Source organism: Ursus maritimus, unplaced genomic scaffold, assembly GCF_017311325.1.
Source record: "Ursus maritimus isolate PB19 unplaced genomic scaffold, ASM1731132v1 scaffold_7, whole genome shotgun sequence".
Lineage (NCBI taxonomy): Eukaryota > Metazoa > Chordata > Mammalia > Carnivora > Ursidae > Ursus > Ursus maritimus.
The window spans coordinates 16,064,087-16,078,315 of NW_024426885.1; the positions used below are offsets into that span (position 1 = coordinate 16,064,087).

A 14,229-nucleotide genomic window follows, 5' to 3' on the forward strand; every position below is an offset into this window, starting at 1 on the left:
TGGTATCTCAAAGACACGAGAACGATACACCACGGCCCTCCAGTGAATTCTCTGTTAGAGCGAGTCTAATCTCTCTAATCGCTGTCTGACTTGGACTGGCCAGGTGGGTTTGCTGTCAGGATTTCAGACGTGAATGACATAGTGATGCAACATCCTGATTTTTAGGAGGTTTTTGGCTCCGTTATAGTCACTGTCAAGGTGCCGTATATGTAGAAACAGTTCCAAAGAGGAAAGATCCAATTCCTCACCTAGAACTACACATTTTCCTCTCCGGGAAATATCTGTACAGAGCGGAGCAAGTCTTTCAAGACTAGGCCTTTGGTTTTCTTGGCAGAATTTTCCAGAATGTGCCAGGCAGAGCGGGAAGCAATTAACCCTCCCACTGCTATCACCACCCCTCACTCTCAGGGTCCTCTAAGCAAGTATTATAAAGTCCAGTTTCTTTTATCTTTCCTAGCAGCTGACCGCTAACCTTACTTCAGTGACTCTGTGTGGTTAGGCTCACGTCATGTAATTAACACGAGCCAGGTATCCACAAACTGAGTGTTTACGAATAATAAATCCTAGCTCATTCCCTCAGCAAATATTGTTTATGACTTCTGTGTACCTGTGCAAAACAGTGGGTGTGCACAAGTGGTGAAAAAATAAATTCTGTGAGGGCAGAGATGGTAACTAAAGTTAGTGAGGGAGATAGGATGCCAAAAACAAAACAAAACAAAAAAACCCAATACACATAGAATTACAAATTTTATTCATGAAGGAAAACTAAGAATGACACTGAGAGAAAATAAGGGTAACCATTCTGGATATCAAAGATCAGGGAGGGCTTCTTTGAGGTGGTGACATTTAAAGCCAAGACTGAAGGAGGAAAAAAAAATCAAGTAAAATCAAGGATCAGTGCATTTCAGGCAGAGGGAACAGGGAGGATAAGAAGCCTGAAGCAGAGACGTGCGCCACGTTCCATGAGTGATTGGGAAGTAAGTGAGAGGATGGGAGAGGAGAGCCAGATCAAAGCCCTGAGGCGCTGGAAGTTGTGATTTTAAGTGGTCACTGAAGCCAAAAGCAGGTAGTGACCAAATTCTCTTTGGGGTTGTCTGGGTGGGTGGCTCAGTTGGTTAGGGGTCTGACTCTTGATTTTGGTTCAGGTCATGATCTCAGGGTCCTGGGATCGAGCCTTGAGTGCCGCTCCACGCTCAGTGCAGCGTGCTTGTTCCTCTCCCTCTGTTCCTCCACCCACTCATGCTCTCTCTCTCTCTCTCTCAAAAAAATAAATAAAATCTTTAAAAAAAAAATCTCTCTGTCACTGGGTACCAAGTGGATTTGAAGAGGGCAAGAATGGAGGCAGGAAACCATGAGGCAAGGTCATTGCCAGAGTCCAGTTGAGCGGAGCTGGAGATGGGGGCTGGGGCTGTGGCCACAGAGGTGGAGGGAAATGTGCATGAAGGCCGAGCCAGAAGGTCTTGGAGAGGAAGAGAAAGAGAAGGTGAAAAGAAAAGTCCCCAAATGCATTTTCCAGGCTGATTGCACAGCTGGTTCTCCTTTACCTTTCTTGCTAGGTTGTACTTTCCCTTACTCAGAAAAGTCACAAATCTTTTTTTAACCAGCTTGGTTTTTGGTAAACGCTAGGGACTCAGGCCAGTCTTGATTCTGAAGCCATGGTCTGAAATCTTACAAGGCACTGTTCATTTTACAGCCAACCAGGACTTCCTCTGAAAGCATCTATTCGAGACCAGGCTCCAGCATCCCGGGTTCCCCAGGTCATACTATCTATGTAAGTATTTACTTCTGGAAAAGACCCTTCCGGGACAGGTAAAGTAGCAGCGTGTAATAGTGGGATGGGTAATCCAAAATGGAATAATCGAAACGATTTCTGTTTCTATTATGAGATCCAGTTTTCCTTGTCGAAGATCAGCCTTCTCAATCATGTTTTCCTTCGGGTGATTAAATTTATATACAAATGTGACCATCAAGGTCAATGACCCGTAAAATGCAGTAATACCATGTAGGACTTTAAAAATGTGGCTAACTTGGATATAGATACCTGGGGACTAATTATACATTTCATAATGCTGATACCAAGTATTCTTAAATTCTGCCACAAAGATATTTAAATATTTAGTTTATCAAATACGCAGTTCTTGTTTTTAGCCATCTGGGGGGATTTTTTTTTTTTTTTGACCATCTGTTTGAGCTTTTCCATCTCTGTAATAAATTTAGGGTAATTATCCTGAAGGTTTACAGGCTTTTCTACTTGGTTTATTCTACACAGACTTTTCCCTAAGCTTTTGATGACTTTTTTTTAAAACATGATTAATATATGGTATAAACAGGCAACTTTCTAAAGCGAAATGCTTTTGGTTTTAAAACTAAACAAAATGTTTTGGCTTTTGTTTAAGATTTTCACCATTCGAGCAGGACATGAAATGTACTAACAATAGTTCCCCAAAGAAATGAGACTGAAAAGTAATTTTGTTTTCTGTTTGACTTTGCCAGGCAAAAGTGGACAATGAAATCCTGGATTATAAGGATTTAGCAGCTATTCCCAAGGTCAAGGCAATTTATGATATTGAACGTCCAGATCTTATTACCTATGAGCCTTTCTACAGTTCGGGCTATGATGACAAACAGGAGAGGCAGAGCCTGGGAGAGGTAATACATTTTAGAAGCTGTGCATTATACAACTTCTCTTTCATCATATGTATAAGACTAACTGATTGGAATTAAAATAAGTCAGAGGGTCCTTTTGATTGCCTACCATTTTCAGGCTTCCATACCAGGTGCTTTGAGGTACTAAAAAACCTATCACACCATCCCTGGCCTCGGGAGGTTACAGAGGGGTGGGAGAACAGAGCAGCCAGAGGAAACACAGGGGAAGGATGAATGAGTGCTGGTACCAGGTTGTGGGATAGCAGAGCAGACATACTGGGAAGGAAGTCAAAGTTGTCAGGGGAGATTTTGTGAGCTGGGCAGAGGGAGTGAGGGAGAGTCTTCTGGGTCTTTGTCTGGGGACAAGCTGAAGTATAGTCATGGGGATCATGAGGAAGAGAACATACACCCTCAATTAGGGCAGCTGCTGTATGCAGCATGTTACGATAGAATGTGCAGGACAGAAACAGCACAGAGATGGAGACCACGGTGTGGCACTGTGGTGGGAGGCAGAGTTCTGGAATGAAATGACCCGGGCTCAACCTGGGGACTCCACATGCTGCTTATATGACTTTGGCCATGTGGCAACCATTCTGACCCTAGTTTCTTCATCTGTAACCCAGGATGACAGAATCTACCTCATGGATGTTAGTAAGGATTAAATGAACTGTCTATTAAAGGTTGATATCTATAGAATATCTAGATAATGTATTATCTATTAAGACTAAATCTGCATAAACTAATCTATTAAAGCAATTAGCAGAGAGTCAGACTCGTGAATGTTTGGCAAATGACAGCTGCTACTGTGGTCATTCATTCCCTGTCCTCTTCGGGCTTATTAATGCTCTCTCAACATTAATGGTTCAGAGGCTGGAGCACAGCCTCTCAGCTCCTTGGGGTCCTCCCCGCCCCTTCCCAGGAATGGGGATTCCCTACCCGGGGGCTCGGGTCTGTTTTCCTCTTGCCTGTTCAACTCACTTAAAACTTCTTTTCCCTTTTATTTTTAAAATTGGAATTCTCTATAGACTGATTTGAGTCCAGTCGGAGAGATGTTACCCCAAGTATTGGACTGAAATCAGCTGTTCAATCCGAGGTTAAAACAGACTATAAGCTACCTAACACATCCACACAGTGGTTTGAGATCTTAGATGAAAAAAAGCCATGAAAACATGGTGATTGTTTAATTTGTTCTCAGTAATATAGGTGTATATGATATCTGTTTTATAGTATGTTTCTATTTATTCATAATTGTAATATATGTTGTTCTTTTTATTTACTTATTTTTCAATTTGGGTTTTACGCCAGAGCATAGCTCTGTATTGAAATGGCCCATTGGGGGCGCCTGGGTGGCTCAGTCGTTAAGAGTCCGCCTTTAGCTCAGGGCGTGATTCCGGCGTTCTGGGATTGAGCCCCACATAGGGATCCTCCGCTGGGAGCCTGCTTCTTCCTCTCCCACTCCCCCTGCTGTGTTCCCTTTCTCGCTGGGTGTCTCTCTTTCTGTCAAATAAATAAATAAAAATCTTAAAAAAAAAAAAAAGGCCCATTGGACAGGAAGTGAGATCCATTTTCATGTGGTGCCCCCTAGTGGTCACATGGATGTAACTGCAGCTGCTCAAACGTGGGTTGATTGGCCTGGGTTGTTGAGTTGCCCCTGGGCCCTGCCTGGAGAGTTGCACAAGAAATAAAGGAGTAAGGACGGTTCCAGAACAGGGTGCACAGGGCCTGGTCCTGGAGCAAGTAGATGAGAATTTGCTAATATTCAATTCATACAAGCAAGGGGGAGGAGAGTTGTTTTATGGTGATTTAGGTTTGGGGGTATGTGTCTGTTTCCCAGTGGCTCTGTTTTGAGCAGTAAAACATCAAGCACTCTAGAGTTTGGGCTTTGAAGTGAACGTTTCAGGATTTAGAGTCAGACTCATATTTACTAATCACACAACTTTGGAAAAAATACGTATTTCAGTCTCCTTATCTGTAAACTCAAGATAGTAATATCTACCTCAGAGGTTTTCTGTGAGGATTAAGTGAAATATTTAGATGAGGGCAGTACCTGGCACATAAGTGCTGGGCAGACTGCTGGCCGCCCTGGTGGTCAGCATCATTACCGTCAGAACCCGCAGTGATGACCTGTGGGTTTCTCGGAGCACAGAGCCTTGATGGGAGGATGCCCCCAGGTCAGAAATCAGACATATCCATCAGCTCTCCCCCAACACACGAATCTTGCAACTTAGGAAACTTCACATGCCGTTTGATTGTTTCTTTACTTATTAACACTTTTTCCAAAGAATCTAGAGATTGCCAATTTAGAAACACTGGAGGAATAAACCTGATGTTCTGTGTAGCCATTCTTGCCTTCGGAAGGCATGAGTAGGGTGGATACAGAGGCCTGTTGTCAGCAGGGTCAGGCCTGGCTCCCGCCTTCTAGGAGCCTGTCTTCACCCAGCTAAGATCCCCCCCCTCCCCAGAGACAGGCTGTAGCTGCCGCTGAGACCAGGGAGCCTGAGGAATGTGCAGTGACAGAGAGCCTGGCAGCTTCTTGTGACCTTGGGGTAAAGGGCAAACGGGGATGCTGGGAAATCTACCACTGGCCTGGCTGTGTTCTTCAGGATGCTTTGTTTGCATTTCATTTCTGGTTGAGTGCTTTTTGCATTTTAATTGTAAACCTTTCATTCATTCATTGAGGAAATATTTGTTGGGCAACTCCTATGTGCCAGGAGCTGCTGTAGTCGCTGGGAATGCTTAGCTGTAAGGAAGCAGAGTTCTTGCCCTTATGGAGCTTGCAGTGGAATGTGGGAGACTGTAAACAGATACATGATGCGCTTTTGCAGGGCATAGTGCTAGTGGGAAAATGGAGCAGAGTAAGGAGAAAGCACGTGGGGCTGGGTCTCTGTATACCACATGTGAGTAGAGACCTCACTGAGGAAGAGGAGTAAGCCCGGCAGGTGTCTTGAGTGAAAGGTTCTGCTGGCAGAGGGCACAGCAAATGCAAAGGCCCTGAGGTGAGAGAGGGTTTGATTTGTTCATTGCCCCCAAGGAAGCCTTTGTGCCTGGAAGGATGGAAGCCAGAAGGTGAATGGTGGTGATGTTGGCAAGCCCACCAGGGCGGGATGCCACACACCTGGTCATCACTGGCCTATGTCAGGCAGCAAATGATCTTACGTGATTGCCCTGATTATAATTGAGTTAACAACCATGTTTACAAAATTTGGTGCTTCAGTAGACACCGTGACTCATAGTAGTAAACAGCATAGTTTGAGCATAGAGGGAAAAATAGTTCCAATTTGTCTAACTTAAGCATCTAAAAGTATGACAGCATATTTCTCAAAACCCACAGTTCTTAGGCGGGGACATGCTCCAGGCTCCCAGGAGCTTGGTTGTCGTGTTCCTGTCTGAGCTCCACACTCAACTTACCGAATCAGAAGATGGGGGTGGACGAGGGGAGCGGGCATGTGGATGTGGCGTACTGTTTCCAGGGGTTGCTGATAAACTAAGTAAACTGATAACAAATCAATATTCACTGTGATTTGCAATTCTCTTTTATTCTAGTCTCCAAGGACTTTGTCTCCTACTCCATCAGCAGAAGTAAGTGCCATTGTTGAACGTTATAATGGGTGGTATTCGGGAGTTACTTGGACTTTTCCTACACTGGAGTTTTTAAAGAAGGACATTGAACAAAACAACCACCACAAAAAAAACCGCGTGCAAAATTATGATGAATGTAAGATTACTGGACTGATCTACTCTAAGATCACTGTTTTTCCAAATGAGACTGGGGGTAAAAGTAGCCATACGGTATTCTGAGCCTATGCCTCTAAGTGCCCGGTAAGGGTTTGCAGGGAGTGAGGCCCCCTGTCCTGCCGGGGGGTGGGGCTCCCTCCCCTCATTCATATTGAATTATCTGAATCCCAACATCCTGGATTCTCTGAAATGGCCTGCGGGGGTCAGAGAGTACTCTGTGAGTAGACCCATCTTCGGGGGAGAACACTCCTTTTACTCTCGAATCAATAGTCTTGTCCCGCTTGTCAGGGTAAAGAAATCACAGTGGCTTTTATCCAGTCCACCAGGCCCGCTGTTCCCTTGGGAATAACTCCTATGTGGATCACTTCGAGCCATTAGTGATTGTTCCGTAGTGAGCCATGGGTCCCACATCAATCCACACACGCTCCTTCCACTCGGCAGCATTCGAAACCAAGGACAGATTATTCTCACAACCATTTTAGTTAGGGCTCTTCAGGAAGCTGACACTGACCCACAAAATCGACAGCTCCTTCACACTGTCCCTCCTGGTGTCACTTTAGCCCCACCCCCACACTGACCACCAACTTGGTGACCAGAGGCCTTAGAAGTACTTCCTGTGGTCTTTCCTTATTTTTCCCCTTGGGGGGTGGGGGGCTTCGAGGCTGGTGGCCTAAGCTCAGGCTGACCCAGATCTGAGTGTGGTCCAGCACCAAGGTCTGACCCAGCACTTGGTTCATTTTAGCCACTTCAGATAACAGTAACCAAGGGATTGTATATTTAGCTTGCTTCTTACTTTTTTGCATTTCCTTATGTATCCAGTGAGCGACTCCTCAGGTGTTAGGTCTACCCTCATCTAAAAAAATAATAATAAAAATAAAAAATAAGGGGCGCCTGGGTGGCTCAGTCAGTTAAGTATCAGACTCCTGGTTTGGGCTCAGGTCACGATCTCACAGTTGTGAGATAGAGCCCTGCATTGGGCTCTGTGTTCAGTATAGAGTCTGCTTCACATTCTCTCTCCCTCCCTCTTTCTCTCTTTCTAATAAATAAATAAAAATGAAATCTTAAAAAAAATAAAAATCAGTAAGTCTTATCTTAAAGCCAAGCAACTTTCTGGATACTCTACATAAAACTGGATTGATCTTAGATAATGATCGTGATTTAACATGGTAAAAACCCTGTAGTATTCTGATAGTTTATGACTGAGGGCTGTGAAAAATTAATTTCTGTTAGTATTCTCATCACAACAGAAATTCATGAAGCGTTAACTTCTATTATTGACCAGTTGCAAAGTTTGAAGCACATTGGGGACTTTTTGTTTTGTTGTTTTCAATTTATTGTTCTGGGCAACTAGGATCAAACCAAAGTTTCCTTGCCATTTGCTCTCAAATTTCACACCGCCATGGTTACTGAGGTTTTAATTTAGGCATTTTCCATATAGTCTTTCAAACTTGTATTTCTGTTGTAGCAACAGAAACTTCATAGGACAAGTAATTCCTAAAATGTAGAACATTCCTTTCTTTCCTTTTCACTGTTTGAACAGTTTTATATTGTGTTTGTGTGTGTATGATTTTTTGTACTTCATACCTAACCTGGATTTGTTTCTGGATTTGGACATACCGGGCATGCTAGTGGTGGTATTGTATTCCATTGAATTGATACACCTAATTAACTTCATTATTCCCTGATTTGTTGAGAAAGTTTTATCTTTATAAATGGTGGTATTCTAAATATCTTTGAGCAAATTTTCCCATTTGGAGATCACTTTTTATTTTTTCCGGGATATGTTTCTCAAAGTGGGAAGTAGAATTTCCTGGGTTTGGGGCCACCACCAGCTTGTTCTCCAGGAAGATCAACTTAAGATGTCACCAGATCAGTGTTATGGACAGTGTGGGTTGGCAGCCAGAACAAAGGGTAAGATTAGAGCCAGGAGGCTGGTTCTGAAGCAGGGTCTGCCTGTACAAGCTACACACCTACACATGGGTCTCTGACCTGCTCTGAGACATCCTGCATTTGTGGAGAAGGGAGGTCTATACCCTGTGCTCTACCTTCGTTATTATGCAAGTTGGATGAAACGATGGACATACTTTGTAGAACTGAAAAGCATCATATCAGTGTGGCTGTCGGGGTATTCTCTTTTTCCCAGAGCTCTACCAACATGGCATCTTACATCTTAAAATTTGGGTAAATGCAAGAACTATGGGTTTCGAACAAAATGTATTAACCGCAGAATGCTCCTTTGCATATGTCTTTGAGGATATGGCCCTAAAATGTATACGTGAACAGGTCGACATGATAGTTCCCAGGCAGCCTTTGTAGACTTGGATTTCACCTGGACCCTTTGATAGCCTGAGTGTGTGTCTTATGCTCCCGCATTCTCGCACTTTCTTTCCAGGGCTACCAGGACTCTCGGGACCGGGTGATCCACCGGTCCACCAGCCAGGGCTCCATCAACTCCCCCGTCTACAGCCGCCACAGCTACACTCCAACCACGTCGCGCTCTCCCCAGCATTTTCACAGACCTGGTAAGGGCGCCTCTTCCCTAGATTTCACTCTATATAAATAGTCTGTGTTGCTGTGTGATTTTTTTTTTCCCCCACCACAGATAGTGTATTAAAAATCTAGCTGCCAAATAGATCTCCCCATTTCCCAGGGGAAAAAAAAAGAAAACTCCTATCCAACTATAATTTGTGTTATTTTATGATTATATTCATTATGATTTATTAAATAATTACATTTTGACATTGAACAATGGGAGGCCAGGGAGATTTTTTTTTCTTTTTTTAGCCTTGAAGAAAATCTCATCACTTTGAGACTTAAAATGATTTCCAAAGAAAATATGTTGATGTGCCTCTCGGGCACGTCAGCATCATCTAAAATCCAGCATTAATCATTCGTTGGTGGGTTTGCTGTGTTTCCCCAGTCCAGTAGAAGGCAGTATTACGTGCAGCCTCGGGGCTGTGTTTGAGAACTTTTCAGATCCATTCCAGCCCTTAGATTTTGAACCAGACTTAGAAAACAGAAAAACTAGAGTTAGACAATATCAAACAATAGTGGCCTGCAGGTGACCTTCTTCTGTGCACAGCATGGACCCTATCGCTGTTAGTGGGTGTCTCCTGTGTGGAATGGAAGAATGGAGATCCCAGCGTGGATCCAGGGTTCCCAGAGGGAGACTCTGGCCTTCTAAACAACCTTGGTGGCAGCGAACATCTAGGAAGACTGCATTTTAAGCTGCTTCTGCACGGGTTGATGAGAACAAACTCATTCATATGCTAACTTATTCAATAAAATGGAACCAGAGGAAATGAACAGAATATAAAAAGGCTGCAATCTCTTTCTTAAAGCCATAGATTTAATGCTTATAGAAGATTGATTTTTTTACTATATGAGTCTTCAATAATGTATAATTTTCTCTAGGTCATAAATAGTATTTGTTGAGTTATGTTAAATGAGGGTTTTTCAAGAAATGGATTTTTTTTTTGCCATGTACGACTATATTCATTTAATTCCTGCCCTGGACCTGGGTCTGGATTGAAGCCCTCGTCTGTGCGAGGGACAAGGAGTCCTATATGCAGCCACCCCTCCATATAGGCACGTGCTGAGGTCACTGAGGCCACGGCCATGACCTTGTCAGAATGATGTGGGGCTACAAGGAAATTGTTCCATGGGTCCCTGAATAGTCAAGGGGTGGCCAGCGAGGGACATTATTTCCCTAAAAGATCATTTCGCTGTTGAGCAAACTTTTCGTCTGTTCCAATCATGGTTCCGAAGCCAGCAGCCTTTAGAACGTTCCCCATTCTAAGTGCTCCTCCTCCTTTTCACAATATATCATGGGCATGCATGATGCCAGTTATTAGGGTTTATAATTGTTTTTTCAAGATCTACCCTGGTCAAGTGAAGCCAGTAGGGTTCTGACAGCAGGGCTGTGGTCAGTATAGAAAACCTCTGATTATCCACTCTGTGGGTTCTGGATGCCGGGTGATGGTACATGTCCTCGGGTCTGGGTTTAGTTTTAAAGGTCCATTTTCCTTCCAAGATAACGAAGCTTCCAGTTCCACCCCGTGCTGCCACCACACGGGTCTCGAGATCCTAAGTAGCTCTTCGCCACCCAGGGAACACAAACCGGTTTTCCTTCGACACAGGAGAATAAAATTAAACTACTAGTGGGAGAAGTTGGCAGCTTAAAAAAAACCATCTGACCCTTACATATAAGTACTTCTTTACAAGGTTCTTAAAATTATTGTCTTTTTTTTTTTTTTACATGTGTTTCAAGGGTTCTGTTTTGTCAGGTGCTTTTTAAAAACAGCTATTTCTGAGTCTAAATGACGTGCCCGGTACTGGCTCAACAGTAGCCAGTGTCATCTGGACAGAGAATGTCCTGGTAGCTATTCCTTCTCATAAAGCCATTTATTCTCAGAGAGTGACTCTGTACCAGCCTGAACCTGTTCGCAAATTCTCCCCACTTTGCCTCGCCCTTAGCAGGTGCGTTCTTAACCCTTTTGCCTTCTTCCTTTTTCAGACTCCTGATTAACGTTCTGTATTTCCGCTCTCCCCCCTCCCAGTGATGATGTTGTCCCTGCTCCTGTGTTAATTTCTGTTCTTCTTTTCTGTTTCCACCTGGCCCCACCCCTGACTCCTTGCCGCACAGAGCTGCTGTCTCCTGGTGTGCAGAGGTTGTCCCACCTGCGCACCAGCAGCCTCAGCTCCGCCCACAGCGACTCCCGCCCCAACTCCCCCTTCCGACACCACTTCATTCCCTATATCAAAGGTAAGGAGGCAGGCTTCTCCAGGCAGCACCCCGCAGAGTGGAGATTTATTAGCACCCGGGGAAGGCTAATAAGTCGTATCTCCAAGAGTTAGCTCCCAGCTTTTGACCTCTCCGCATGCCTGCGTGTGTCTTGACTACACCCAGCGTCTTAGAACTGACATGGCATTTCTCCACAGGAGAAATATGTCATTTCTAAGGGCTCTAGATGAAGAAACAGGAAGTATGTTTAAGACCATAAGATGTATTACCTACCGCTTAGGGGAAAAAAACCATATATTATCATTTTGTTTTTCTGTGCCAAAAGCAAAATATAATATATACTTGGGGCATTTTCCTGGTTTTGATATGTGATGTGGCTCAGCAAATCATACCAGCATTTAGCAACAAATCTGCAAAACTTGTCTTACTGGTGATAAGCCACTTCACCACTTAATGATATTAAAACATTTGGATAGTATAAAAAGATCTGTGGCAATGTAACTTAAATTTCTCTCCTCGAGCCAACCCTTAGAGTAATCGGTCCTCTTTTGACTGGTCCTTATCCTGCATGATGCAGAAGAAGAGCTGTGCCTTCTGTTTTCTGTTTCTGCCCCACATCCCTGCCCATTCCCTTTATGGCATTCCCATTGTTTCCTCCATGTCCATCATGCTTCCGTAGCAGTCCTCAACTGGGGCTCCTGTTCCCCTCCATGTGTTGGGGGATCCAAGAGCCCTGACAGGGGTGTCAAAGGTGCCATAATTTAAAATACGTCTGAGCTCCCGGAAGCATGCTAACCCGTTCCATAGCCTTGATTTGAACCAGATTAACCAATGACGGTAGCTGAAGGAGGGGAGTGGCAGGCGAGCGCAGGTGTTGTTAGGGGACTTGAGACAGACCTAGCGGATTCTAACCCTGTGATCCAAGTGCTCGCATCCTGAGCACTGCTACTGAGTAGCCAAAATGCTGTCCTAGTTGACTGAGCTTTCGTTTGCAGTCTACCCAAGTTATTTTCTTACTGCTCGCTTGGATTTTTGAGCAACTGAGTCCAAAAATACAGACGCACTGCAGCATGCTGTTTTATTTGTATGTGTGCTGCTCTAGCATTTTCTGTGCTGTAAAAATAATGTTGCTGACACGCTTACTGAAGACACGCGTTATTTGTCACTAGCGAAGAGATCAGTCTTTTTTCAGTTGGAGCAATGCTTTCTAAAATTCTTGACAGATTTCTTACAATTATTATTGCTAATTAGTATGGGGGGGGCTTTAGAGAATGTTTATAAAACCGTGAGAAATTATTAAACAACTTCAGAGATGTATTTTAAAGAGACTTTAATATAGAAGCCCGTGGCCCAGCTTAGAGTTGTTTGTTTCTAATATGCAAGAGAAAATAGGTTTTTAATTCAAACATGTAAGCTGCCTTGTTTGGTTATTACATGTTTCATCTTTCCAAAGAGATCCTTTTTGTAGGGAGAAGAACGTCACGTGCCCTGTAAAGTGATACACAGTTTGTACAAATAATGCATCACCACATATCAAGACTCACAAAACTTTGTGTCTGTGAACGGCTTTATGGAGAGTTGGAATGCCCAAATGGACATTGGAGTCCTAGGTTTAAATATTATCTCTGTCCTGTGCTCGCTGTGGGACCTTGGGCTGTTGACTTCCCTTTTGGACTGTCACTTGGCTCTGTCATCGACAGAACCTCTCCTAGGTTGTGAGAGATGCGCGAGGTCAAGTGCCCTGGTGTGTAGTAAGCCCTCAGCTCACCTTGTCCGTGACAGTTTCCCCCTGGGCATGGTGCCCTTAAAGCACTTCTGGTTACGTCATCCCATTCCATTCTCTGGTTAAGGGGCCATGGCCAAGGGCTCACACCTAGGGAGTGCTGCACCAGGACCAGACCCCAGGCCCCCCATCCCTGGGTGTTTCAGTCTAAATATACATGAAGGATAATTGTGAAAGCAAACTTCTTTTCCATCCCTGTTTAACTAGAAAATTGCGTTCTTGTTGAGCTAAAACAAACAGCTGCTTTCAGTCATTTAAATTTTTCCTTATCAACAGAAATACCAAATAGTAATAAAAATTACATACCTTTGTGTGCCCCAGTGGTGCCTTATTAAAAAATGTAGATATACGGTTGACCCTTGAACAATGTGGGGATTAGGGGCACCGACCCTCTTTATGGTGGAAAAATCTTTATATGAATTTTGACTCTCTCAAAACTTAACTACTAATAGTCTACTGTTAACCCTTACTGATAACACAGTCAATTAACACATATTTTTATATGTGTTATAGACTGTATTCTTACAATAAAGTAAGCTAGAGAAAGGAAAATGTTATTAAGAAAATCAGGAGGAAAATACATTTACGGTACTATACGTTTACCAAAAAATACCCACGTATAAGTGGACCCATGCTGTTCAAACCCATGTCATTCAAGGGTCAAGGGTATATCGTTTTCTGTCTTCAGACTGAATTTGAACTTTTTCACACAAATATTGTGGTTTTCAGTTGTAGAGAGCATTAGGCCAAGAAGGATTAGCTTGACCCTGAGCCCACACTTAAAAAACAGCTAACAGTCTGCCTCCCATGTGCCTCCAGTTTGTTCCTGTAAAATAGTTTACATAAATCAGATACAAAATGTAATGTACATAGCAGTATATGCTGAGTTTTAAAATCAGATGTGCTTTTTGCTAAACTATGAAATCAATCATGGAGAATTTGTGTATTAAAGATATTGCTTTAAAAGCCTAGTGTAGTTGAATAACTAAAAACCGATTCTTCAAGGAATTACTTCTTAGTTATTCTGAAAAGCATGTATCTGTTTCCGTGGAAGACCTCTCCAGCTTGGAAATTCCAATGCGGAGGGCACTCGTGGCCATTGGAGAAGCACATCTCAGGCTCTTCAAAATGGAGCCAAGTCCACTTGGTTCGTCATTTAAACATTCACTTTGTATCTCGGAGCTCGTCTTAACAATCTCAGGGCAGTTATTTTTAAAACAAATGTAAACTGGGCAGCCTGAGGATGCCAGGGTAGGATGTATATCCTTCTCAAATGTGTAGCTAGAAGCCAGGGGCCCCCTTGCCACTCTGGTGACCAGAA

General features: G+C 43.5%; 1 protein-coding gene across 6 annotated transcripts in view; it reads left to right on the forward strand.

The window, feature by feature from the left end:
* Nucleotides 1-14,229, forward strand: part of LOC103657401 (actin-binding LIM protein 1) — an 88,114-nt gene that overhangs the window by 43,636 nt on the left and 30,249 nt on the right. For all 6 annotated transcript variants that reach the window (XM_040624491.1, XM_040624492.1, XM_040624495.1 and 3 more), the window contains exons 4-7: nt 1,694-1,771; nt 2,494-2,649; nt 6,190-6,225; nt 8,774-8,903. In XM_040624491.1, coding sequence (XP_040480425.1) covers nt 1,694-1,771; nt 2,494-2,649; nt 6,190-6,225; nt 8,774-8,903 — 400 coding nt within the window. The remainder of the gene's footprint in view (nt 1-1,693; nt 1,772-2,493; nt 2,650-6,189; nt 6,226-8,773; nt 8,904-14,229) is intronic.